At 44.6% G+C, this 25321-nt stretch overlaps 1 protein-coding gene across 1 annotated transcript in view; it reads left to right on the forward strand.

Moving 5' to 3' along the window:
• Nucleotides 1–25321, forward strand: part of LOC114653836 (hypoxanthine-guanine phosphoribosyltransferase-like) — a 72436-nt gene that overhangs the window by 14603 nt on the left and 32512 nt on the right. Inside the window, exons 3-5 of the mRNA XM_028804386.2 lie at nt 364–547; nt 8033–8098; nt 14019–14036. Of these exons, the coding sequence (XP_028660219.1) occupies nt 364–547; nt 8033–8098; nt 14019–14036 (268 nt within the window). The remainder of the gene's footprint in view (nt 1–363; nt 548–8032; nt 8099–14018; nt 14037–25321) is intronic.

Here is a 25321-nt window from a genome sequence, read left to right on the forward strand (position 1 = left end):
GCTTTTTGGATGCATACAGCTTTAAAGTTCTTCTTCTAGACATCAATGGCATGCTGTAGTCTGGATGTGACATTGTGCCAGGGGTTCAAACTCAAATCTTGGAGGGCTACGGTAGCTGGCAGTTCCTTAATTTGTAATTAATGACTGCTGCTAATGGAATTCAGAACCCTTTATTGTTCACTTTTTAATTTTAAACAGCAAATGAGCAATACTGAGATTCAAAGTACGCCAACAGCATCTTTTATTTCCCATCTTTTTTCTCATTAACCTTACCTCCGGTCATTTAACCCTCTACAGCATCCTTAACCATAGGTTTACTTTTATATTGAAAATGTGAGGAATATATGTGTGTTTGCATTGCAGGACTGAGCGACTGGCAAGAAACATCATGGATGACATTGGTGACCATCACATTGTGGTCCTCTGTGTGCTGAAAGGTGGCTACAAGTTTTGTGCCGACTTGCTGGATTACATTAAAGTGCTGAGCTGCACATCCAACCGCTCAATTCCCATGCGGGTGGATTTTATTCGACTTAAGAGCTACCGTGTAAGTACCGGCTGTCTTCGTGCGACAATATCTGTTATGTTCTCATGCCTCACTAAAGGGTTTCTGCACAGGATTTTATGGGGCCCAACTCGATCTATTCATAAAAAAATCGGGAGAGGTCTCCTCTAGACTTTCTTCTATGCTCAGATATGGGGATGGATATTTGAGGAGTAAACCACAAGACAATGATTATATTTTTACTTTGCAGTATGTCTATTAAAGAACCCTCAACAATAAATCAAACCAAATGAATAATATATTGAACAATTTTAAAAGCCCCTCCTTTAACTGCCACCTTATCGTGGTGGAGGGGTTTGCGTGTCCCAATGATCCTAGGAGCTCTGTTGTCCGGGGCTTTATGCCCCAGGTAGGGCCACCCAAGGCAAACTGGTCGTAGGTGAGGGATGAGACAAAGAGCGGTTAAACAAACCTCCTATAATGGAAAACAATTTTGGACGGCGTTTTCCCTTGCCCGGACGCGGGTCACCGGGGCCCCACTCTGGAGCCAGGCCTGGAGGTGGGGCTCGAATGGCGAGCGCCTGGTGGCCGGGCCTGCACCCATGGGGCTCGGCCGGGCACAGCCCGAAGAGGCAACGTGGATCCCCCTTCCCATGGGCTCACCACCTATGGGAGGTCGGGTGCAGTGTGAGTTGGGTGGTGGCCGAAGGCAGGGACCTTGGCGGTCCGATCCTCGGCTACAGAAGCTAACTCTTGGGACGTGGAATGTCACCTCTCTAAAGGGGAAGGAGCCTGAGCTAGTGCGCGAAGTTGAGAGGTTCCGGCTAGATATAGTCGGACTCACCTCGACGCACAGCTTGGACTCTGGAACCAATCTCCTTGAGAGGGGCTGGACTCTGTACCACTCTGGAGTTGCCCCCGGTGAGAGGCGCCGAGCGGGTGTGGGTATACTTATTGCCCCCCGACTTGGAGCCTGTACATTGGGGTTTACCCCGGTGGACGAGAGGGTAGCCTCCCTTTGCCTTCGGGTGGGGGGACGGGTCCTAACTGTTGTTTGTGCGTATGCACCGAACAGCAGTTCGGAGTACCCACCCTTTTTGGAGTCCCTGGAGGGGGTGCTAGAGGGCATACCTTCGGGGGACTCCCTCGTTCTGCTGGGAGACTTCAATGCTCACGTGGGCAATGACAGTGAGACCTGGAAGGGCGTGATTGGGAGGAATGGCCCCCCCCCGATCAGAACCCGAGCGGTGTTTTGTTATTGGACTTCTGTGCTCGTCATGGATTGTCCATAACGAACACCATGTTCAAGCATAGGGGTGTTCATATGTGCACTTGGCACCAGGACACCCTAGGCCTCAGTTCGATAATCGACTTTGTGGTCGTGTCGTCGGACTTGCGGCCACATGTCTTGGACACTCGGGAGAAGAGAGGGGCGGAGCTGTCAACTGATCACCACCTGGTGGTGAGTTGGCTTCGATGGTGGGGGAGGATGGCGGTCAGGCGTGGTAGGCCCAAACGTGTTGTGAGGGTCTGCTGGGAACGTCTGGCAGAGCCCCCTGTCAGAAGTAGCTTCAACTCCCACCTCCGGCAGAACTTCGACCACATCCCGAGGGAGGTGGGGGACATTAAGTCCGAATGGGCCATGTTCCGTGCCTCTATTGTTGAGGCGGCTGACCGGAGCTGTGGCAGTAAGGTGGTCAGTGCCTGTCGTGGCGGCAATCCCCGAACCCGTTGGTGGACACCGGCGGTTAAGGATGCCGTCAAGCTGAAGAAGGAGTCCTACCGGTCCCTTTTGTCCTGTGGGACCCTGGAGGCAGCTGATAGGTACCGGCAGGCCAAGCGGAATGCGGCTTTGGTGGTTGCTGAGGCAAAAACTCGGGCGTGGGAGGAGTTCGGGGAGGCCATGGAGAACGACTTTCGGATGGCTTCAAGGAGATTCTGGTCCACCATCCGGCGTCTCAGGAAGGGGAAGCAGTGCAGTGTCAACACTGTATATGGTGGGGATGGTGCGCTGCTGACCTCGACTCGGGACGTTGTGGGTCGGTGGGGGGAGTACTTCGAAGACCTACTCAATCCCATTAACATGCCTTCCAATGAGGAAGCAGAGCCTGGGGACTCAGAGGTGGGCTCCCCCATCTCTGGGACTGAGGTCACCGAGGTGGACAAAAAACTCCTTGGTGGCAGGGCCCGGGGGTGGATGAGATACGCCCGGAGTTCCTCAAGGCTCTGGATGTTGTAGGACTGTCTTGGTTGACACGCCTCTGCAACATCGCATGGACATCAGGGACAGTGCCTCTGGATTGGCAGACCGGGGTGGTGGTCCCCCTCTTTAAGAAAGGGGATCAGAGGGTGTGTTCCAACTACAGAGGGATCACACTCCTCAGCCTCTCTGGAAAAGTCTGTTCAGGGGTCCTGGAGAGGAGGGTCCGTCGGATAGTCGAGCCTCGGATTCAGGAGGAACAGTGTGGTTTTCGTCCTGGTCGCGGAACAGTGGATCAGCTCTATACCCTTAGCAGGGTCCTGGAGGGTGCATGGGAGTTTGCCCAACCAGTCTACATGTGTTTTGTGGACTTGGAAAAGGCATTCGACCGTGTCCCTCGGGGAATCCTGTGGGGGGTACTCCGAGAGTATGGGGTACCGGCCCCCTTGATAAGGGCTGTTCGGTCCCTGTACGATCGTTGCCAGAGCCTGGTCCGCATTGCCGGCAGTATGTCGAACAGTCACTGTTTCCAGTGAGAGTTGGACTCCGCCAGGGCTGCCCTTTGTCACCGATTCTGTTCATAACTTTTATGGACAGAATTTCTAGGCGCAGCCAGGGCGTTGAGGGGGTCCGGTTTGGTGGGCTCAGGATTGGGTCACTGCTTTTTGCAGATGATGTTGTCCTGTTTGCTTCATTAGGCCGTGATCTTCAGCTCTCTCTGGATCGGTTCGCAGCCGAGTGTGAAGCGGCTGGGATGAGAATCAGCACCTCCAAATCCGAGACCATGGTCCTCAGCCGGAAAAGGGTGGAGTGCCCTCTCAGGGTTGGTAGCGAGATCCTGCCCCAAGTGGAGGAGTTCAAGTATCTCGGGGTCTTGTTCACGAGTGAGGGAAGAATGGAGCGTGAGATCGACAGGCGGATCGGTGCGGCATCCGCAGTAATGCGGGCGCTGCAACGGTCTGTCGTGGTGAAAAAGGAGCTGAGCCGCAAGGCGAAGCTCTCAATTTACCAGTCGATCTATGTTCCTACCCTCACCTATGGTCATGAGCTATGGGTAGTGACCGAAAAAACGAGATCGCGAATACAAGCGGCTGAAATGAGTTTCCTCCGCAGGGTGTCTGGGCTTTCCCTTAAAGATAGGGTGAGAAGCTCAGTCATCCGGGAGGGGCTCAGAGTAGAGCCGCTGCTCCTCCGCATCGAGAGGAGTCAGATGAGGTGGCTCGGGCATCTGATCAGGATGCCTCCTGGACGCCTCCCTGGTGAGGTGTTCCGGGCACGTCTAACCGGGAGGAGGCCCCGGGGAAGACCCAGGACACGTTGGAGGGACTATGTCTCTCGACTGGCCTGGGAACGCCTTGGGATTCTCCCGGAAGAGCTAGAAGAAGTGGCCGGGGAGAGGGAAGTCTGGGCATCTCTGCTGAAGCTGCTGCCCCCGCGACTCGACCTCGGATAAGCGGGAGACAATGGATGGATGGATGGACAATTTTAAAAGTAAAACTGAATAAATCGGACTCTGCAGCTGCGTGAATAAAAGGTAAAGTACCACTTCCGGTTAACAGACCTAGCCCAAAAGTTGATAGAAATCTACATTTTGTACCTAAAACTTGAAAGCAACATTTGGTTGACCTAAGTGAAAGCGTACTCAAGTTATCGTATTTACCTACACACACAGACATAATTCCAAAAATGGTATTTTCAGACTCGGGGAGGTCTAAAACATCGAGATTAATCAAAATCTTAAAATGGAGTTTTGGGAGGATTCCAGTACTTTTCCATTACAAGAAAGACAGGGAGGTGTAAAGCATCAAGATTCATCAAAATCTCAACGTCGAATCTTTGGACGATTACAATACTCTGTCTACGCTTCGTATATGAGAAAGTAAAAAAAAAAATCACAATAGATATTTGCTTTATTTGGCAGGCAGGGATGTCTTTCAAAGTGAAGCGGAAAAGACGGAGCGCTTGAGATTAAGCAGAGTTCATTCAGAATGAATGAGTTGTATTTGCTCATAGTCAAGTCAAGTTGGGGAGCATGCAGTGGTACAGTGTGTTGCCACAGCCACTGCACAACGAAACAACTCGGGATTCTGGTTTGCAACCCCCCAGGCAGACACTCGGTCCAGTCCGACATCTCGGAAATGACCCTCTATCTGCCGCAGCCAGGTGTTATGCGGGCAACCCCTTGGCCTGGCCACTCGAGTGCCCAACAATGAGGATCTTACGAGTTGGATCACCCTCGGGGAAACGCGCCACATGGCTGTAGTGCCGTAACTGACGCTCCCTCACAATGCAGGTAATGTGCCTCATTCAGGACTCTATGAGCAACACAAAGTCAAACCAGCTAGACCCAAGGATTTTCCGGAGAGACACAGTACCAAAAGAGTCCAGTCTTCGTCTCAGGTCACTGGATAGCGTCCATGTCTCACAGCCATATAGCAAGACAGGAAGCTCTACAGACTTGGACCTTCGTCTTTTTACATAGATATCGGGAGCGCCGCACACCCCTTTCCGGCGACCTCATGACCCCTCATGCTCTCCCAATCCATCTACTGACTTCATAGAAAGAGTCACCAGAGATGTGAATGTCACTGCCAAGGTAAGTAAACCCCTCAACAAGGTCGACACTCTCTCCGCAGACAGACACATTGCTGATGGCCGTGCCCAAGAGGTCATTAAAAGCCTGGATCTTTGGTTTTTATCCAGACACTCAGACTTCTCGCTCAGTCTCTCGAGTGCCCCAATCAGAGCCTCCATTGACTCCGTAAAGATCACAGCATAGTCATAGTCAATGGAGGAATATTTCCAACAAAATTTAATAAATACAGATATGGACAAATGCATTTGTCCCCTTTTAGCTCATGGAAAAAGTGCTGTCTGCCTCCTGAGAAGTGATGAAATCAACAGCCAGTGTCCCCTGTATACCTGCATGCCTTTGAGATGTCATCGAGTCAAGCCAAGCAAGTGTGACAAGAGAGAGAGTGTTGCTTATACTACTAAGATCTTCTGAAACGGCATGGGCACATTTGTTGAGAGTAACCGGGAGAAAAGACGCAGTCAAAAATTTGGAAAAGAAAAAAGCAGAGACCATGACTCCTGCCAAAGCCAAAACGAGAGAGAACCTTGCAAACATAAGTAAGGGAAGCTTGTCCGTCTGTCTGATGTTTTGTATTTTATGTACTAAAACAGGATGGGAAAAGAAAAAGAGCTGAGAATACAGGTGCTCAGCAACAATCACAACATTTATTTATATGGCACATTTTCATACAAACAATGTAGCTCAAAGTGCTTTACAAAATTAAATAAAAGGAAGTTAATATAAAACGTAAGCTAACAAGATTAAGAGATAATATTATACGAGTAGTACAGTAGAGCCTCTGGTCACGAACGTTTCCAAACACATACAAATTGGGTTACGATCAAAAATTTTGCATCTGTTCACGACCACACGCTCTGGTGGCGAACAGAAACACTGGCGGCCAGTTTCCCTACACACGTTCGTACGTGCCAATGATTTCCCATTCTCCATTTCCCATTTTCTTTTGTTTGCATATACAGGGCCTAACAAAGCAGCTGATGTTGAAAAAGGAGTTACGGTGTTAACCAAGCAGAGGCCTCAAGTGCTGGAAGAGGTGGAAAAACTGTTGCTAGAGTGGTTGAACGAGAAGCAACTTTCAGGGGATAGCATAAGCGAGGTGATCATATGCGAGAAAGCCAGAAAGATTCATGGCTATTTGCTGAAAAAAAAATTCATTCTTTGAGTGGCGAGGGTGAGGAATTTAAAGCCAGTAGAGGATGGTTTGAAAAGTTTCGCAAGAGAAGTGGCATTTAATTTTTTTCCCTGTGCTTAAAACTCAAAAAAAAAAAAATGTTTACAGCGAGCGGTTCGTAAGGGTCTAGCGTGAACTCTTACAATGTTAGTTTTCTCTGTTCTACAAGGGTTTCTCAGTGTTATTCAATGTTTTTACATTTAGTTTACTATTACACTGTGCATTCTATGATATAATTAACTATTTTTGTGCTTAAAAAAATGTATATTTACATACAGTTCGTACAGTCTGGAACGGATTAATTGTATTTACATACAATCTTATGGGGAAATAACGTTCAGGTCGCAACCAAATCGGGTTGCGTCCAGAGTTTTGGAACAAATTACGGTCGTAACCAGAGGTACCACTGTATATAACAAAGAAAAAGGTAAGATTGAATGGCCAGGAAGACAACAAAAAAAACTCCAGTTAGACTGGAGAAAAAAAAAAAAAAAAAAATCTGCAGGGGTTCCATTACCAAAAGACCACCCACCCCCACTTGAACATTCTACCTAACATCCATCCATCCATCATCCAATCCTAACTACAGGGTCACGGGGTTCCGCTGGAGCCAGTCCCAGCCAACACAGGGTGCAAGGCAGGAAACAAACTCCGGGCAGGGCGCGCGCAGATACACACACACATGCCCACACACTAAGGACAATTTAGAACCGCCAATGCACCTAACCTGCATGTCTTTCGACTGTGGGAGGAAACCAGAGTACCCGTAGGAAACCCACGCAGACACGGGGAGAACATGCAAACCTGGGAAGTGAACCCAGGTCTCCTAACTGCGAGGCAGCAGCGCTACCCACTGCACCACCGTGCCGCCCTCTACCTAACATAGATATTCTAAATCAGTCCTCATGGTTTTCAGGCTTCACCTGGAAGAAATTGATAATGATGGTGACGTGGACATCCGGGACACTCGCTGTTCAATCCATAAACGCAGGGGACACCGGGTATTAACACTTCAAATAGCACCAGCCCTGCTCTCAGCATGGGGGCTGTGGACCTCCCAAGCAGAAGAAAAGCTCATCTGACTGATGTCTCATGTTTTACATACCATAACAGAACGGAAATAAAGGGCTGAGATTACTGCTGAACTCGTCTTGTCTGTATACGCTATTGGCTGACAGAAAAAGAGGCGACCATGATTGCATTGGAAGGTCAGGACTTGGTTGGTAAATGTGACATGGGCACAGGTGGCACAATGTCATTTCAGTTGTGTAAATTGACATGGTCTAGCAACAAGATCAGTGAAGCAGTCTGCAAATCTGACATACCCCATGTTAAAAAGGTCACATAATGTGACAGCAGCTTTAGATGGCACCTAATGTAGGTTTGTCTGCCCTCTCCCTTTTGAACTCCCTTCTTTTTATATTATTCATTTTTTAAATAAAATCACCTTTCTGGTATACTGTTGGCTTCATTTACATTATTCTCTTAGGATCAGGTTGAGCACCTCCTATTGGCCACATCTTCTAATGTTGTGTTTTTTTTTTGTTTTTTTTTTTAAAGAATGACCAGTCAACGGAGGCCATGCAAATCATTGGAGGTGAAGATCTTACCATTCTGACTGGGAAGGTAAGTTAGGACACAGTTCTGGCCCTTCCAGATCTTTGCACTTCGTTTTCGAGGACCTCCCTATTAAGGTCCTATTTTGCACCCATTCTGTTCTTATACGTGTCGGCTTTCTGGTGGTATGTCTAAGGTAGCAGGCATGGGGACCCACCAACTGACAATGTCAGCCATTCTTTTTATGATTACAGTGGAACCTCGGTTTGTGAGTAACTTGGTTTACGAGTGTTTTGCAAGATGAGCAAAAATTTGTAATAAATTTTGACTTGATAAACGAGCGAGGTTTTGCAGTACGAGTAGTTTGTATACTCTTTGTCTGCTGAGCGTCATGTGATCACAACTGAGCTGATGGTTCTTCTCTCTCTCGCTGTGGGATTGTGGGCAATTGTCTCCTATTCTCCGTCTGAGTCGGCGTGCCTCACTCATAGTAAACATCTGTACCACCATATACTGTTTACTACAGCATTAGTATTGTGACTGTGTGTGTGTGCTTGCGCGCGCATGTGTGCTGTGACGTGCAAGTACCCGTCTTGCACACTAAAACACAAAGCTGAGTCCCAGTACTTCAGCAACACCAGCTTTATTCAGCTTGAAACAGACACAGCAGTCAAGCAGGGCCCTGCGCATTTATAATGTTCCTTGTTCCTTGTATCACCCATTGACGGCAGGCGCTTATAGCATGTCCGCGATCTTTTCGGATTCGCTTTTACGGCGAACTGCTACAGCGCTGGGAGACTGCGATTGCTTTGGGACGCTCTTCCGCGTGTCGTCCCGTTGGGTGGAATCCCACAAGAGTTTAGAAACTCACTCACACCAGCCATGATTCTTTTCAAAGGTAAAGTGCAGGTTAATTTGTTTTATGTATTTTTAATTTATATTTTGTATTCATCATTTTTATATGAATAGTTTTGGGTTTGGGGAACGAATCATCAGAGTTTCCATTATTTCTTATGGGGAAATTCACTTTGATATACGAGTGCTTTGGACTGCGAGCACGTTTCCGGAACAAATTATGCTCGCAAACCGAGGTTCCACTGTATATTGTCTCATTTATAGCCAACACCTACAGTGGGGCTAGAAGGTTTGTGAACCGTTTAGAATTTTTTTGTATTTCTGCATTCTATCTGTATAAATATGGCCTAAAATGTGATCAGATACTTGTGTAAGCCCTTAAACAAGGGTGACAAAAACATTCTACTCATTCATCAGGTGAGGAAAATTATCCAGTGTTACATATTTGTGTGTGAATCTTTCCAACTGTTGCGACCCCCTTGGGTAGCAATAACTTCAATTCAATGTTTCTGTAACTGTTGATTAGCCCTGCACATCATCTTGGAGGAACTTGAGCCGATTCCTCCTTGAAGAACTGCTTCAATACTCAGGGTTGGTGGTAGACCTGCTTTCATGAGCTGCTTGCTGCAATTCCTTCCACAACATTTGTATGGAACTTTGACTTGGCCGTTCCAAAACATGACATTTCTTTTGTTCTAACCATTCTTTGTGTGTTTAGGGTCATTGTCTTGCTTCTTGACACCCTCTCTCTTGCACGTCAGGTACTCTTGACATTTTCTTGTAGAATTTGTTGATACAAATCAGTATGCACAGTTCCATCAGTGATGGCAAGACCTCCTGGTCCAGAGGCAGCAAAGAAGGCCCAAATCATGATATGCAGACACAAAAAGGGTTGTACAGTAGATTGTGGCATTCAAATGTAAAATTGTGAATTCAAACAATTATTTAAGATGATTGCAGGCAGATAAAATAATCTGATGATTGCAACAGGCCTAGGCTTCACTATAAAATTGATGAAAAATATCACTGTCTGCATTGCCAGAACAAAAACTGCCAAATTTCTGTCGGTTTATATGGCTGTGTCATGTACTCGTTGCCCGCAGCCATGGGCCTCTTTCATCTCCCGAGACATCAATAGTCCTAGCTGAGGATGGACTCGGGACCATCAGGACACCACAACAGTCATCGGTGCAAAGTGCATTTTATTAGTGTTCAAAAATAATGAATTTTGGAATACACTGAACTTTAAGTAATAGTATATAAAAACAATAGTGCCCACAACGTAAATGAGGAAGTTACAATGATTAAACAGGTAAAACCAGTGAATAGGTAAAATCTGGCATAAAACCAAAGTGAGGATTGGCTCACTTGTTAAAATCTGGCATAAAATCAAAGTCGGGAACAGCTCATTTGTTCCACTCTTTGTCTGACGTCTCCCCTGCTCACCTGCAAAGAACATCCACAATTCGACTCCAATCCCAACCACCTTCTTGAGTATGTGCTAGGACACTCCAAGCAAGGCCTTCCTCTTTCTGGAAGAAATTAAATTGGAAATATATTAAAGAAAGAAATTTGTCCTCGCTAGGACATCTTTGAGTCAGAAACCTGGCAGGAGGAAACTTGTTTGTTTGTCTTTAATTATCTCTTCATGAAGAGGGAGCACCCTGTTACAGATGTCTGCTAAGGAACAGCGCCTTGGGGTTGTCAGTAAATTATCACAGAACAGAGACAGAGAGTCATGTTTATACAGTGCATCCGGAAAGTATTCACAGCGCATCACTTTTTCCACATTTTGTTATGTTACAGCCTTATTCCAAAATGGATTAAATTCATTTTTTTCCTCAGAATTCTATACACAACACCCCATAATGACAACGTGAAAAAAGCTTACTTGAGGTTTTTGCAGATTTATTAAAAATAAAAAAATTGAGAAAGCACATGTACATAAGTATTCACAGCCTTTGCCATGAAGCTCAAAATTGAGCTCAGGTGCATCCTGTTTCCCCTGATCATCCTTGAGATGTTTCTGCAGCTTCATTGGAGTCCACCTGTGGTAAATTCAGTTGACTGGACATGATTTGGAAAGGCACACACCTGTCTATAGAAGGTCCCACAGTTGACAGTTCATGTCAGAGCACAAACCAAGCATGAAGTCAAAGGAATTGTCTGTAGACCTCCGAGACAGGATTGTCTCGAGGCACAAATCTGGGAAAGGTTACAGAAAAATTTCTGCTGTTTTGAAGGTCCCAATGAGCACAGTGGCCTCCATCATCCGTAAGTGGAAGAAGTTCGAAACCACCAGGACTTTTCCAAGAGCTGGCCGGCCGTCTAAACTGAGCAATCGGGGGAGAAGGGCCTTAGTCAGGGAGGTGACCAAGAACCCAATGGTCACTCTGTCAGAGCTCCAGAGGTCCTCTGTGGAGAGAGGAGAACCTTCCAGAAGGACAACCATCTCTGCAGCAATCCACCAATCAGGCCTGTATGGTAGAGTGGCCAGACGGAAGCCACTCCTTAGTAAAAGGCACATGGCAGCCCGCCTGCAGTTTGCCAAAAGGCACCTGAAGGACTCTCAGACCATGAGAAAGAAAATTCTCTGTTCTGATGAGACAAAGATTGAACTCTTTGGTGTGAATGCCAGGCGTCACATTTGGAGGAAACCAGGCACTGCTCATCACCAGGCCAATACCATCCCTACAGTGAAGCATGGTGGTGGCAGCATCATGCTGTGGGGATGTTTTTCAGCAGCAGGGACTGAGAGACTAGTCAGGATAAAGGGAAAGATGACTGCAGCAATGTACAGAGACATCCTGGATGAAAACCTGCTCCAGAGCGCCCTTGACCTCAGACTGGGGCGACGGTTCATCTTTCAGCAGGACAACGACCCTAAGCACACAGCCAAGATATCAAAGGAGTGGCTTCAGGACAACTCTGTGAATGTCCTTGAGTGGCCCAGCCAGAGCCCAGACTTGAATCTGATTGAACATCTCTGGAGCACCGACGCTTCCCATCCAACCTAATGGAGCTTGAGAGGTGCTGCAAAGAGGAATGGGCGAAACTGGCCAAGGATAGGTGTGCCAAGCTTGCGGCATCATATTCAAAAAGACTTGAGGCTGTAATTGCTACCAAAGGTGCATCAACAAAGTATTGAGCAAAGGCTGTGAATACTTATGTACATGGGATTTCTCAGTTTTTTTATTTTTAATAAATATGCAAAAACCTCAAGTAAACTTTTTTCGCATTGTCATTATGGGGTGTTGTGTGTAGAATTCCGAGGGAAAAAAATTAATTTAATCCATTTTGGAATAGGCTGTAACATAACAAAATGTGGAAAAAGTGATGCCTGTGAATACTTTCCGGATGCACTGTAGGTAATGGAATTTGCACTAACAGTGCTGAATTATTGCTTACTCTGCTTTGTTCATTAGCTTGCATTCACTCTGATTGGTTCATTGACTTATACACCATAAAAAAAAAGTTTGGGGTCCCACCCCATATATTCGAATTCCAATGAAGATAACATATAGTGAGACTCAATCAATCTGAGTAGTTACTTCAGACTCTGTCCAAAACAGTACTGAGAGGGGAGGGAAAAGTGGCTGTTTTTATAGCTGCTGAGGAGATAGGGGTGTGTCCAAGGGGCCAGAACCAAAAGTGAGGTCACTGGTAGGGAAGGTTCTAGAAGTGAAGGCGGAGTTAGGCAGGCTTCTGTTCGGATGGTCTGGAGGAGAGAGAGAGAGAGAAAAGGCGTTAGTGTTTCCCAATAACCCCTGTTCCGGCATATGACGTTCAACCAAACCCATTGACTACCTCCCATACGTTGGTGTGCGACACCACATAAAAGCCTGATTTTTTTTTTTTTTTACTACATTCTTGTCCTTCAATATTTTTTTAAGTTCAGCTCTTATTCTTTCATGGAAAACTATCTTACTAGGTACATGAAAGAATGTGACATCAGAAAATTTCTTGAACCATTCCTTAGAACATTGTTTGCTTACTTGACCTTTTCAGCAGTCTCTTCATGCTATTCTTCTAAGACAAATGCTATGTATTTCTTTTACTGTACACTGCCCACCAAAACACTTTATGCACCAACTATGTTACCCATAAATAACTCTGTTATTCTCTCATAGACCCCAATCGTTCAGACTCCACAACTCAGCAGGGCAGGTCAATCACTGGAATGCCTCTACTGTACTTATATTAATTCTGTGCGGCATCCTGACAGCTTGACCTCCCACTCCTTCTCATTCGCCTTCCCATTTCTGGCGGAGTGGTGGCTGTGAGGCTAGGGATCTGCACTGGCAATCAGAAGGTTGCTGGTTCGAATCCCGTAAATGCCAATAGGGACTCTGCTCTGTTGGGCCCTTCAGCAAGGCCCTTAACCTGCAATTGCTGAGCGCTTTGAGTAGTGAGAAAAGCGCTATATAAATGCAAAGAATTATTATTAAAGAATTATTATTTCTGACTTACTTACTCAACTTTCTTCTTCCAGTTTTCTTTCTTTTTTTCCCATCATTCCTACTCAGATCTTGAATACTGCCTGTGAGTTGCAGGTGCTCTAAATGATCAACGGGGCACTAATGAGGTCTCGTGCATGTGAATACCTAATCAGCCCATTGCCCCCTTTAGGCACTCTGTGGCTGCTCATCTCTCCTACGCACACCTATACTCATGACATCTAAAAAAAAAAAAAAAAAACTTCACCTACCAGATCCGCTAATCACGCCGTGGACCCCGAACACATTTCACCACAGGCTGAAGCATCTGACTTTGAACTTCCTTTATGGAAATCAGAGCGTTCAATTTACACGATTTTATGGACCACTGCATTCTGTTGGGTTCGGCTCAGAATTCTGTAGAAAATACTGAAACGGTCTTTAACCAGACTACGAACTGAGGATTCTTTTCAAACATAATAAAGTAAGTAAAATATTGTAAAATTCTAAATTTTGTAATATGTTAAGGGTTTGAAGTAAGTAAAAGATTGTGAAATTCTAAATTTTGAAATAATCCTTAAAGGTTTGATTACAGATTTTCATGTTTAAGAGGAGCTATTCATTTAAATTCAAAATAAGGCTGAATGTGTGTTTAATCAATCCTTCTCTGTATTTCTCTTTTTTTTCATGTCTTGAAGAACGTTCTCATTGTAGAGGTAAGTCAATAAGTCCCCATACAATATATCAAGAATTGTTTAGGATTTGCTAATTTTGTATTTTAGGGAAAGTAGTGAGGCTCAGTCCTAGGCAATCTCACATCCTGATCGATGGTCATAGGTTCAGATACGGTGTGTTGGTCAGCATGTTCTCTTCCCACTCTTGTTTTCCCCAGATATTGCATGTCTGTTGATTCTATTTATATATTTTTCTCACAGTTCTGTTTGTTTTGTTTTTTTTATTATCTATATAAATAAAATTGCAATCGGTTTGTTTGCTAATCATGCAAAACAGCTGAACCAATCAGAAGCAATGAAGAAGGCTAACAGAATGTCAGGTTATATAGTTCCTTGATGTGTGGAGTATAAGTCCAAGGAGGTTCTGCTCAAGCTTTATAACACACTGGTGAGGCTTCATCTAGAGTTCTGTGTGCAGTTTTGGTCTCCAAGCTACAAAAAGGACATAGCAGCACTAGAGAAAGTCCAGAGAAGAGCAAATAGGCTGACTCCATGGCTACAGGGGATGAGTTATGAGGAAAGATTAAAAGAGCTGAGCTTTTACAGTTTAAGCAAAAGAAGATTAAGAAGAGACATGATTGAAGTGTTTAAAATTATGAAAAGGAATTAGTGGATCGAGACTGAGACTTTTAAAATGAGTTCATCAAGAACATGGGGACACAGTTGGAAACTTGTTAAGGGTAAATTTCACACAAACATTTGGAAGTTTTTCTTTACACAGAGAACCACAGACACTTAGAATTATTGACCAAGTAGTGTGGTGGACAGCAGGACTTTAGGGACTTTCAAAGCTCGACTTGATGTTGTTTTTAGAAGAAATAAGTGGACAGGACTGGTGAGCTTTGTTGGGCTGAATTGCCTGTTCTCGTCCAGATTGTTCTAATGTTCTAATTTTCACAAAACTTTGCATGTGCCTTATCGTTATCCCAACTTAAAATATAAGCTATACTGTATGTAATATCAGGGAGAGGGGTGATGAATTGTGCTGACTGGTTGACCATTAGCACTGGTGCCGTCTTGCATATCTGTTAGTAGTTTGGAACTTAAGAGCACCACATTTCTCTTCATGTGCTGCGCCATTCACTGCATCAAAGCAACAATCTCCCCTGTAAAGTCACAATTGGTTTCAAACAGTAAGACGTGGGGGTCCCTCCCCCATGAACTCCCGAAAGCGGCTCACTTGACACCACGTCACTCTTCTTTGTACATCACATTTTTTTTGTATAAAGATTACAGTTCATGTTGTGCAGCGGGAATCTAATACACGAAAGTGATGTGGAACCACAAGTGGCCCAGGGCCTTCATTTTACCAGAACTCATTTGTTCCCAAAAACAAAGTTCATGTGTTGAGAAAAAGACTTGTATTGAATATCGCAGAGATGTGCTATTACAGACTGGGAACATCCCAAAAACCAGCACTGACTCAGGGGCTATGATTCTCATCAGGCTGCTGGAGTCTACTAAAGCTAATGGTGATCATGATCCTCATCAGCACACACAAAGGTTTTCTCCCGGCCAAAGTGCAACCTCAGAGATCTTGAGTAGTCTTTTTGTCTCATTGTGGATTGAGTTTAGCCATGTTGAATTCCCACAAGACGTTTTTTCCCCCTGTTTATTTATACAAGCAATACTGAGTACTTTGGCAGGTCTATATTAATAAAATCGTAAGCCATTGTATGTCTGTTTGTTTGTTTGCTAATCATGCAAAAAGTCTGAACTGGTTTTCACAAAATTTTGCAGACGCTTTCCCATTGGTTATCTTAAAACGTACGCTATGTATCATATTGGGCTTACAGTGGGAGGGGCACAGCTCAAAAACCAGCTCTGACCTGGGGACTACAATTCCCATCAGGCAGCAGGAGTGCAATGGGGTTGATGCAAGGGGGTTGACATCAGCATGCAAAAAGTTTTGTATCAGCCAAAGTGGAATGTTATCAAAGATAACCGGTACATTCAGTGTTTTCTTCTCAGTTAAGATTTTGTCTCATTGTGGGTTGTGTTTAGCCATGTTGAATTTCCAAAAGACAGTTTTTCCCAGTTTATTTATACCCAGGCAGTGTTGGGTGCTTTGGCTAGTTGTCTTTATTTTCACTTTTGTTGAACATACTTTATTTCATCCTCTTCATACCAGCAGTCATTCCACATGCACTTCAGAAGAGGTCATCCACCTGAAGTTAAGCCTGTTCAGTCCCTGCCAGTACTTGGGTGGGGAGACCATCTAGGAAAGCTTGGGTTGCTGCTGCAAGAGATGTTAGTGAGGCCAGCAAAGGGCACTTACAGTGTGGTCTGAATGTGGATCCCAATGCTCCAGTACAGTGTTGGGGATACTGTGCTGTAAATATGGCGCCGTCCTTCAAATGAGACATAAAACCGTGGTCTCGACTCTCTGTGGTCATTAAAGATCCCTTCGCGCACTTTGTAAACAGTAGGGTGTATCCTGATGTAGTGCTGGGTGGTATACCGGTTCATACCGAAAACCGTTTTTATTTTTTTTATGATATGGATTTTTCTTATACCGCAACACCGGTTTAAATTGCCTAAACGACGTTCGGAACGTGGTGCAGCGGGAAACTGTTCAAGTGGGGACCTTTTTCACTGCTACACCGCTAAACACAGATTTGTTGCATTAGGGCTCTTTTTCAGTGCTACACCACAAAATAGTGGACAGTAGCATAGGTATGCCGCGCGGTGAAAATGGACAGAGAGCCGAAAAAAAGGAGTCACGTCCGTCAATTGGAGATACTTTAGTTTTAAAAGGTCAGATATGTAAATACTGTTTCTATACTACTGGATAATACTGCAAGCCAAGTTGTACTTGTTTTATTTGTTTTCAATACAGTGTAATGTACCTGGGTACTGTGTAATAGTGTGACGACATGTTGACTTTATTCTTGACATTTCCACTTTAATCGCTTATGACGAGAATAAAGTCAACATGTTGACTTTATTCTCGTAATTTGTCATTGAAGTAGAACATCGTAAACTAAACTTCATCGTAAAATGAATATATAATTTACTAGATTTTCTCAAACCTCATCATAAGTTATATAGCACATTAAATGCTTTGTGTTAAGTGATTCTTAAACTGGCGGCACGGTGGCGCAGTGGGTAGCGCTGCTGCCTCGCAGTTGGGTGATTTGGGGACCTGGGTTCGCTTCCCGGGTCCTCCCTGCGTGGAGTTTGCATGTTCTCCCCGTGTCTGTGTGGGTTTCCTCCGGGCGCTCCGGTTTCCTCCCACAGTCCAAAGACATGCAGGTTAGGTGGATTGGCGATTCTACATTGGCCCTAGTGTGTGCTTGGTGTGTGGGTGTGTTTGTGTGTGTCCTGCGGTGGGTTGGCACCCTGCCCAGGATTGTTTCCTGCCTTGTGCCCTGTGTTGGCTGGGATTGGCTCCAGCAGACCCCCGTGATCCTCTGTTCGGATTCAGCGGGTTGGAAAATGGATGGATGGATGGATTCTTAAACTGACTTCTTCTTGCACTAAGAGGAGGCGCCGGCAGCGATCACCGCACAGAATACATTCACTTCATGATCTTCCTGCTCTCTGAACATTTAGAATGCTAAGATAAATACTTAATATAATTTTCATGGTGAAATGCATTAAAGCATGCATTAATCATATGGGGGCACGGTGGCGTGCCTGCCTTGCATTTGCATGTTTTTCTGGAGGGTTTACTCGGCGTGCTTCAGTTTTCTTTCAAAGTCATGTAGGATGTGGGGTTTTGTTGTGCTATATTGACCCTGCTAGTGTATGTTTTGCTTGTATTCATCCTGTGATGTGCTGGCGACTCGTTCAGAGATGGGCGCAACTCTGAATGGATGGCATAATTAAACATGTATAACGAAGATATTTTTAAAGTTCTGAACACTCCGTGGGCTAAGTTTATAACTAGTTTTAATTTCACAAAGACGTTTAACGTGTGGTGATTGGTTATGTGGTGAAAGAAAAAGGAAGGATAGGAACTGGGGTTTTGGTAGCCTACGTCAGATAGAGACAGCATGCATGCAATAAAGATAGCCCGCTCAGAAGAACATGCATTGAATTCTGTGTTCGTGTCTCCGACCACCAGATCACAAACCCAACATTTACACAATATTTAAGTTAAACCTGTGCGATAGCTATTGATACATCCAGTTTTTTGGAGCCTCATCACACCTGCCATAAAGTTCTCTACACTGAACATACACCTGGGGACCCCTTACTGCGAGGGAGCAGCACTACCGCCTCACTACCGTGCATGTGTAATACCTGCTTTAATGCATTTCATCATGAAAATGATATCAAGTATTTATCTTAGCATTCTAAATTTTCAGAAAGCAGGAATATCATGAAGTGATCGCTGTCTTCTCTTAGTGCGGAGGAAGTCAGTTTAAGAAGAGTAGTGATTAACCACTGGGTCGGGGAACGTAACACAAAGCATTTAATGTGCTGCATTAATTTATGACGGGGTAAATTAAGTAATTGATTAAACATTGATTTTAGGAAGAAGTTTAGTTTACGACATTCTACTTTAATTATGAAGTAAACTATGAGAATAAAGTGGAAATGTCGACTTTAATCTCAACATAAACGGCGAGAATAAAGTGGAAATGTCGACTTTAATCTCGACATAAACGGCGAGAATAAAGTGGAAATGTCGACTTTAATCTCGACATAAACGGCGAGAATAAAGTGGAAATGTTGACTTTGTTCTCGACATATAGTTTGTTTTTTTCTTCCCAGTATAGCTTAGCTTGAAGCAAGGTCCATATTAATGCAGTTTGCCTAAATGATGGTTCAGTTGGTAAAGATGTCATCACCAAGTTGCACTTGTTTTATTTTATTTTAATTTGGTGAATACTGTGTAATGCGCCTGGGCTTGAATTCTTGAAGTAATAGTGCAACTATCAGTAATAATACTATTATTTATTTTATTGTTATTATTTATTAGTTTAAATATTATGCAGTTTAATGATGATAACGTTGTTTAAAAAGTCACTTTAACGTGTCAGTGGACAGAGATTGTTAACATTAACAGAAAGTGTAGTTGGTTTACAAAAAATATTTACTATTTATTCCTTTTCTAAGACATATTCGGTGCAATACAATTTTTGACAAGCACTTCTGGATATTTTCCTAAGTCTAAATGCCTCTTTGTATGGTTGAAAATATGTTGTCAAAATTATAGTTTGTTTTTGCGAAATTTGTTCAATAAAAAGGTTCTATATTTTGACTGCATCTGTGATGCAATGTGATACTTTCTCCATTAGTGCCACCCCCTTGAAAACTATCACTTTATGGGGCAGTGCAAAACTGTATTAATACTTGTGTGCACATTAAAATGTTTTTTTTTGTACAATGTACAATACTCTTGACAGTGAAATAGGTTATTCTTAGCCAGTAATTGCAGTGGAAAATGTGGTTAACATCCACTCATGCATGGGGAAAAAAATACCGTGAAACCGGGATAATTTAGAAAAATGCCGTGATATAGAATTTTGGTCATACTGCCCACCCCTATCCTGATGTCCTAGCTAAATTGCCCACCACGGCCTGGTCATTCTGGCCCCATAATCATACCATATCTCTAATTGGCTAACTATCTCTCACCCCTTCACCACCCAATTGCTAATATGTGCCGTTGCATCGTCCAGGTGGATGCTGCACATTAGTGGTTAAAGTGGCTCCCCACTCACTGTATAAAGTGTTGTACCTACCTTGAAAAGCTCTTGTGATAGATGGCTGCACAGTCGGGATGCTTGGGACATGGAAGGACCAGGAGAGTGCCAATAACTCCCCCGGGACACGAGAGGGCTACCACCTTGGGGCGCAGGGGAGCCACAAGATCAGAGCTGGGAGGCTCCACCCTGTTGGGGCACGTGGCCACCGCCAGGGGATGCCCAAACGTTCCAGGGAACATGGACTGCAACACTTCCGCCACACAAGGAAGTGCTGCTGAGCCCAAAGACAAGTACACCCGGTGTGCTTCCGGGTGCCATGGCAGCACTTCTGCCAAACCCGGAAGTGCTGCACAAGGCTCGTCAAGAAACACCTGGAGCACATCCGGGTACTGGATAAAAGGGGCCGCCTCACTCCATTCCGAGAGCCGGAGATGGGAGGAAAGAGACGGAGCTTGACAAGAGAGGAGTGGAGGTGGCAGGAGAAGAAATAAGAAGGACTGAGTGATTTGTGCTGTAGTGGAAGGAGAAAACACGGTAAAAAGAGTGTGTTTTGGATATAGCTGTCTCAGTGTCTGTTCGTGGTCGAGACCGGTCTTCACACTCTATATAAATATAATGTATGATAAAAAGAAAATTCATGTTGTTGCAATGGTTATTAGCAACGCTTTTGCCATTACCTGTGGTGTTGCACATGTGGAACCTTGAGATGTAATCTGCAACATCTTATTCATAGATTGATAGATAAATGACACTTTATTGTCCCCAACAGGAAATTAGGATAAAGAAAGAAAGGGACAGTGGTCGTGTAAACCGGGTTACAATTAAGGATTTTGTACTCTGCCAGTGTCGGTTGCAGTCTGTCATACTGCGCATGTATTTGCTTCACACCACAGTCAACACGGTGCCCACAGGGCATATTCAAAAAATAGCACTAGACACCATGGAGCTGTGTCTAAAAATTGTATTTAATTATGTTGCTGTTCTTTTTGAATCAATAACACTTGCATTGATGTAGATTGGGGAGTAGTCTGCGGTCAAAGTTCAATATTGTGCACAAGACAAACCTCCATCTCACTCTTTGCTGAAACAAGCAAACGGGCGCAGCTACGATGGGGAGCTAGACACAGTTTGTACCACCTAAAAGTAAAGAAAAACATGGCAGAAAAGCTAACCCGATATATTAATAATATCATTAAAGGTGAACCGCGCAACTTTGTTATCCAGGAAGTTTGTATCAAGTAAGTAGCCTTTCTTGTTACTCAGTACCCTTGAAGTAGTTCTCAGTTTCAAAAAGGTTGGTGACCCCTGCTTTAGACAGACTTTCAGCAGCCTCGGGTAGAAGGATCTACAAAATACGATTCCAGAGAGAAATCTTCAGGTTATTGCATTATGGATGCATCCAGAAAAGCCTTTGTTGTGTCTGTGTCGTCGGAGTAAATAGTAGTTGATAACAATGCAGTATGCTGTATTTTGCTCATCCAGAGTAGCATAGCAGCATGTCCACAGATAGTTGAACTTGAGACAGAAATAAGACACAAGTGCTAATAAACAGTATAATACTACAGTTTTCACTAAAGTTTGCGATGTATGTCACCATTTTGGATTGACATCATGATCTGAAATCAGACATACTTGGGCTTGACTGACCAGCCCCAAGTTTCAGAGTTAAGGGGGTGTTACAGTTGAAAATTCCGACTTGCCTCTTCAAATGGAACATGACATAAATCAGATCAACAACATGCTGAATCGCTATTGCACATAATGGGAAAAAAAAACCTCATTCCTCTGCTTCCTTGTTTTTACATCTAGCGGTAGGAAATTATAAAATCCCAAACGTGCTGCTGACTTGGACTCCTCTTGGTTTTAAATTCAAGTACTGGATTACTAACTTTGAGTTTAGGATTTCCTAATGGGTTTTGATGCTAGTTTTTCTTGCTCACTGGTAAGGGCTCTGTTGGTGTTACCGGTGTTCCCAGAAGGAGGTGTTTCATCTCACAGGACACCCTGGATGTCATCGAGAAGAGTCACAGCGCACAGCTCAGTGGCAACTCTGGTCTGTACCGGGAACTGAGGGCAGATAAAGAGGCGTTTGTTAGAGAAATCTGTGAGCAAGTGACACACCATCTTTGGTCTAGCGACCCATGTCTTGCTTACAGAGGAATCGAAGCATTACACACATCCGAATCTGTTCCTCGGAGAGTCGCAGTAAGGGCGGTTGATGGAACGGTCCTTATGGATAACACTGCAGTTGTGACCTGCTGGGCTGGCTACTTTGAGCAGTTGTTCAAAGCTGATCTTCCAGCTAGGACGTTGGATATCTCTGGGTCCGCGGTCCTTGAGGCTGATCCTCCAATTAGCTGTGAACCACCCAGTCTCACTGAGATTGCACAGGTGGTGAACCAGCTGAGGGGAGGAAAGGCTGCAGGGATTTGTGGTATCCGGGGAGAACTTCTCCAGGCTGGTGGTAAGGCTGTCCTCCTGGCATTGCGAGCAATCTTTGCTTCCATTTGGGAGACTGGCATCATCCCAACTGACTGGAAAACGGGACTTGTCATCCTTATCTGGAAAGGGAAGGGTGATCACCTGGATTGCAGCAACTACAGGGGGATAACACTGCTCTCTGTGCCGGGTAAGGTCCTTGCTAGAGTCGTCCTCAATAGGATCCGTGATTGACCGGAACAGTCTGGTTTTACGCCTAAGAAGTCTACCATCGACCACATCCTGGCACTGAGGGTTCTCATGGAGCGCAAACGCAAATATAGTCAGAGTTTCTTTGCAGCCTTTGTCGATTTTCATAAAGTGTTCGACTCTTGATCGAACATCCTGAGTGTTCGCGGGATCCCCTCGAGGTTGCTGGATATCATGGCCGGCCTGTACACTGGTACTGTGAGTGCTGTGCAGAGTGGAGGCAGAACCTCTGTGTTTCTCCCAGTTGATTCTGGGGTTTGTCAGTGGTCTTTTCTGCTCCTACGCTAATAATAATAATAATAATAATACATTTTATTTATATAGCGCCTTTCCCATGCTCAAGGCACTTACAGAATAAACAAAGAACGGCAGAATATACAGTATATAGCATTGTACAAACCAGATAAATAAACAAAGAAGATTAAGACAGTAAATTCTGAAAAAAAAAACAGACAACATAATTGATGGTCTCGCACACACACACAGGTTACATGAGCATCTTGACAGAGAAGTAAACTGAGAGAAAGGTAATAAAGTCAAGTAGAGCTAAAAGCCTTCCTGAACAGATGAGTTTTGAGTTGTTTTTTAAAAGAATTCATGGAGTCAGCTGACCTGATTAATTTTGGTAGGTCATTCCAGAGTCTGGGCGCTATACAGCTGAAGGCCCTGTCACCCATGGAGTGTAGATTAGTGACGGGCACAACAAGATTACCAGAATCAGAGGACCTTAGTGGGCGGGCAGGCACATAGTGATGGAGAAGGTCACTGATGTAGTTTGGCGCGAGGTTATTTAAAGCTTTGTAGGTTATTAGTAGGATTTTATATTCGATTCTGTAGGACACAGGGAGCCAGTGAAGGCGGAGCAGGATGGGTGTGATGTGCTCGCTGCTGCTGGTTCGAGTAAGGACTCTTGCAGCTGAGTTTTGAATAAGCTGGAGCTGTGATATAAGATTAGAAGGGGCACCTGCCAGTAGGGAATTACAATAATCGATGCGGGATGTGATAAAAGCATGGACAAGTTTCTCAGCATTAGAGAAGGAGAGGAAGGAGCGAACACGGGATATGTTACGGAGGTGAAAGTAAGAAAGTTTCTTAATGTGATTTATGTGGGCGGAATAAGTGAGGGAGGAGTCAAAAATGACACCAAGATTTTTTACAGTAGAGGCAGGTCTGATGAGATCACTGCCAAGATGGACTGGGAAGGAGCTCATTTTATTAAGTTGCATTTTAGTCCCAATTTGCAGGAGTTCAGTTTTATTGCAATTTAATTTTAAAGAGTTCTGCTCCATCCAGGTTTTAATTTCACTAAGGCAGGTTGTGAGCTGAGAAAGCTCTGATGAAGTTCCACTTTTAACATTGAAGTAGAGCTGAGTATCATCTGCATAAAAATGATAACCCAATCCATAACTACGGATAATATGGCCAAGGGGAAGCATATAAATACAGAAAAGCAGAGGACCGAGGACAGAGCCCTGAGGCTGTTCAATGCTTGCATGGACTGGGTGTTGGACATGGTCGTGGGGTCCAGTGGCTGTAGGGCATCTGTTGGTGAAGAAAGATTCACGGATTTTGACTTAGCCGACGATGCTGTGATCTTCGCAGAGTCAATGGAGGCTCAGATTGGGGTGCTCAACAGACTGAGCAAGGAGTCTGAGTGTCTGGGCTTGTGAGGGCCCTGATAAAAACCAACATCCAGGCCTTTAATGACCTCTTGGGCACAGCCATCAGCAGTGTGTCTGTCTGCGGAGAGAGTGTCGACCTTGTCGAGAGGTTTACTTACCTTGGCAGAGATATTCATGTCTCTGGTGACTCTTCCTATGAAGTCAGTAGACAGATTGGAAGGGCATGGGGGGTCATGAGGTCGCTGGAAAAAGGGGTGTGTGGCACTCCCGATATCTGCAAAAGGATGAAGGTCCAAGTCTTTAGAGTCCTGGTGCATCCTGTCTTGCTATGTGGTTGCAAGACATGGACGCTATCCAGTGACCTGAGATGAAGGCTGGACTCCTTTGGTATTGTGTCTCTCCGGAAAATCTTTGGGTACCATTGGTTTGACTTTTTGTTGCTCATGGAGTCTCGAATGAGGCACGTTACCTGCATTGTGAGGGAGTGTCAGTTAAGGCCATGTGGCGCGTTTCCCTTAGGGTGATCCAGCTTGTAAGATCCTCATTGTTGGGGACCCGAGTGGCTGGACCAGGCCAAGAGGTCGCCAACGTAACACCTGGCTGCGGCAGATAGAGTGTCATTTCCAGAAGGTGTGACTGGGCCGCGTGTCTGCCTGGGGGATTGCCAACCGGGATCCTGAGTTGTTTCATCATGTAGTGGGTGCGGCAACGCACTGTACTAGTGCATGCTCCCCAACTTGACTTGACTGGTAATGAGCTTAGCCTCAAATCAACTACTCTTATCTAGTGGTCCTTTTTGAAAGTGCTTTGTGGTCTGTCCTTGCTTCTTCCGAGGATAAATCATAACTGTTCTGACATAGGGAAGGTGAAAGAAAATTTTTAAATAAAAAACATGAAGAGGAGATGTGAACCAGGAAAAACAAATCAAAAATTTTTAAGTCAAATACTTTTGTTGAACCAGGATCAAAAACTGACCATAATCATAGTGGAAAAATCATAGATCAGAAGTCATTTACGAGGAGCACTAACTAAATAAACACTCGCTATTCTTCTGTTATTTTACTGCAGACTTAGATAGATAGGAAGTGCCTACAACCTTGTGATGTCACAGTTGCGTAATTTCCATAGCAACTTGCAGTAACGCTTCACAAAGTAGCAGCGCCCGACGCCTGCAATAAACAAAATGGCATCGTGGAACTGACTGTAAAAAATATTCAACTTTACAATAACGCTTTCTGGAAGCAAACTACAATCAGATCAAGAATAATTGGGTTCTAAAAATTCTAGCTAAACAAAT

This window comes from Erpetoichthys calabaricus, chromosome 6 (assembly GCF_900747795.2).
Source record: "Erpetoichthys calabaricus chromosome 6, fErpCal1.3, whole genome shotgun sequence".
Taxonomy (NCBI): Eukaryota; Metazoa; Chordata; class Cladistia; order Polypteriformes; family Polypteridae; genus Erpetoichthys; species Erpetoichthys calabaricus.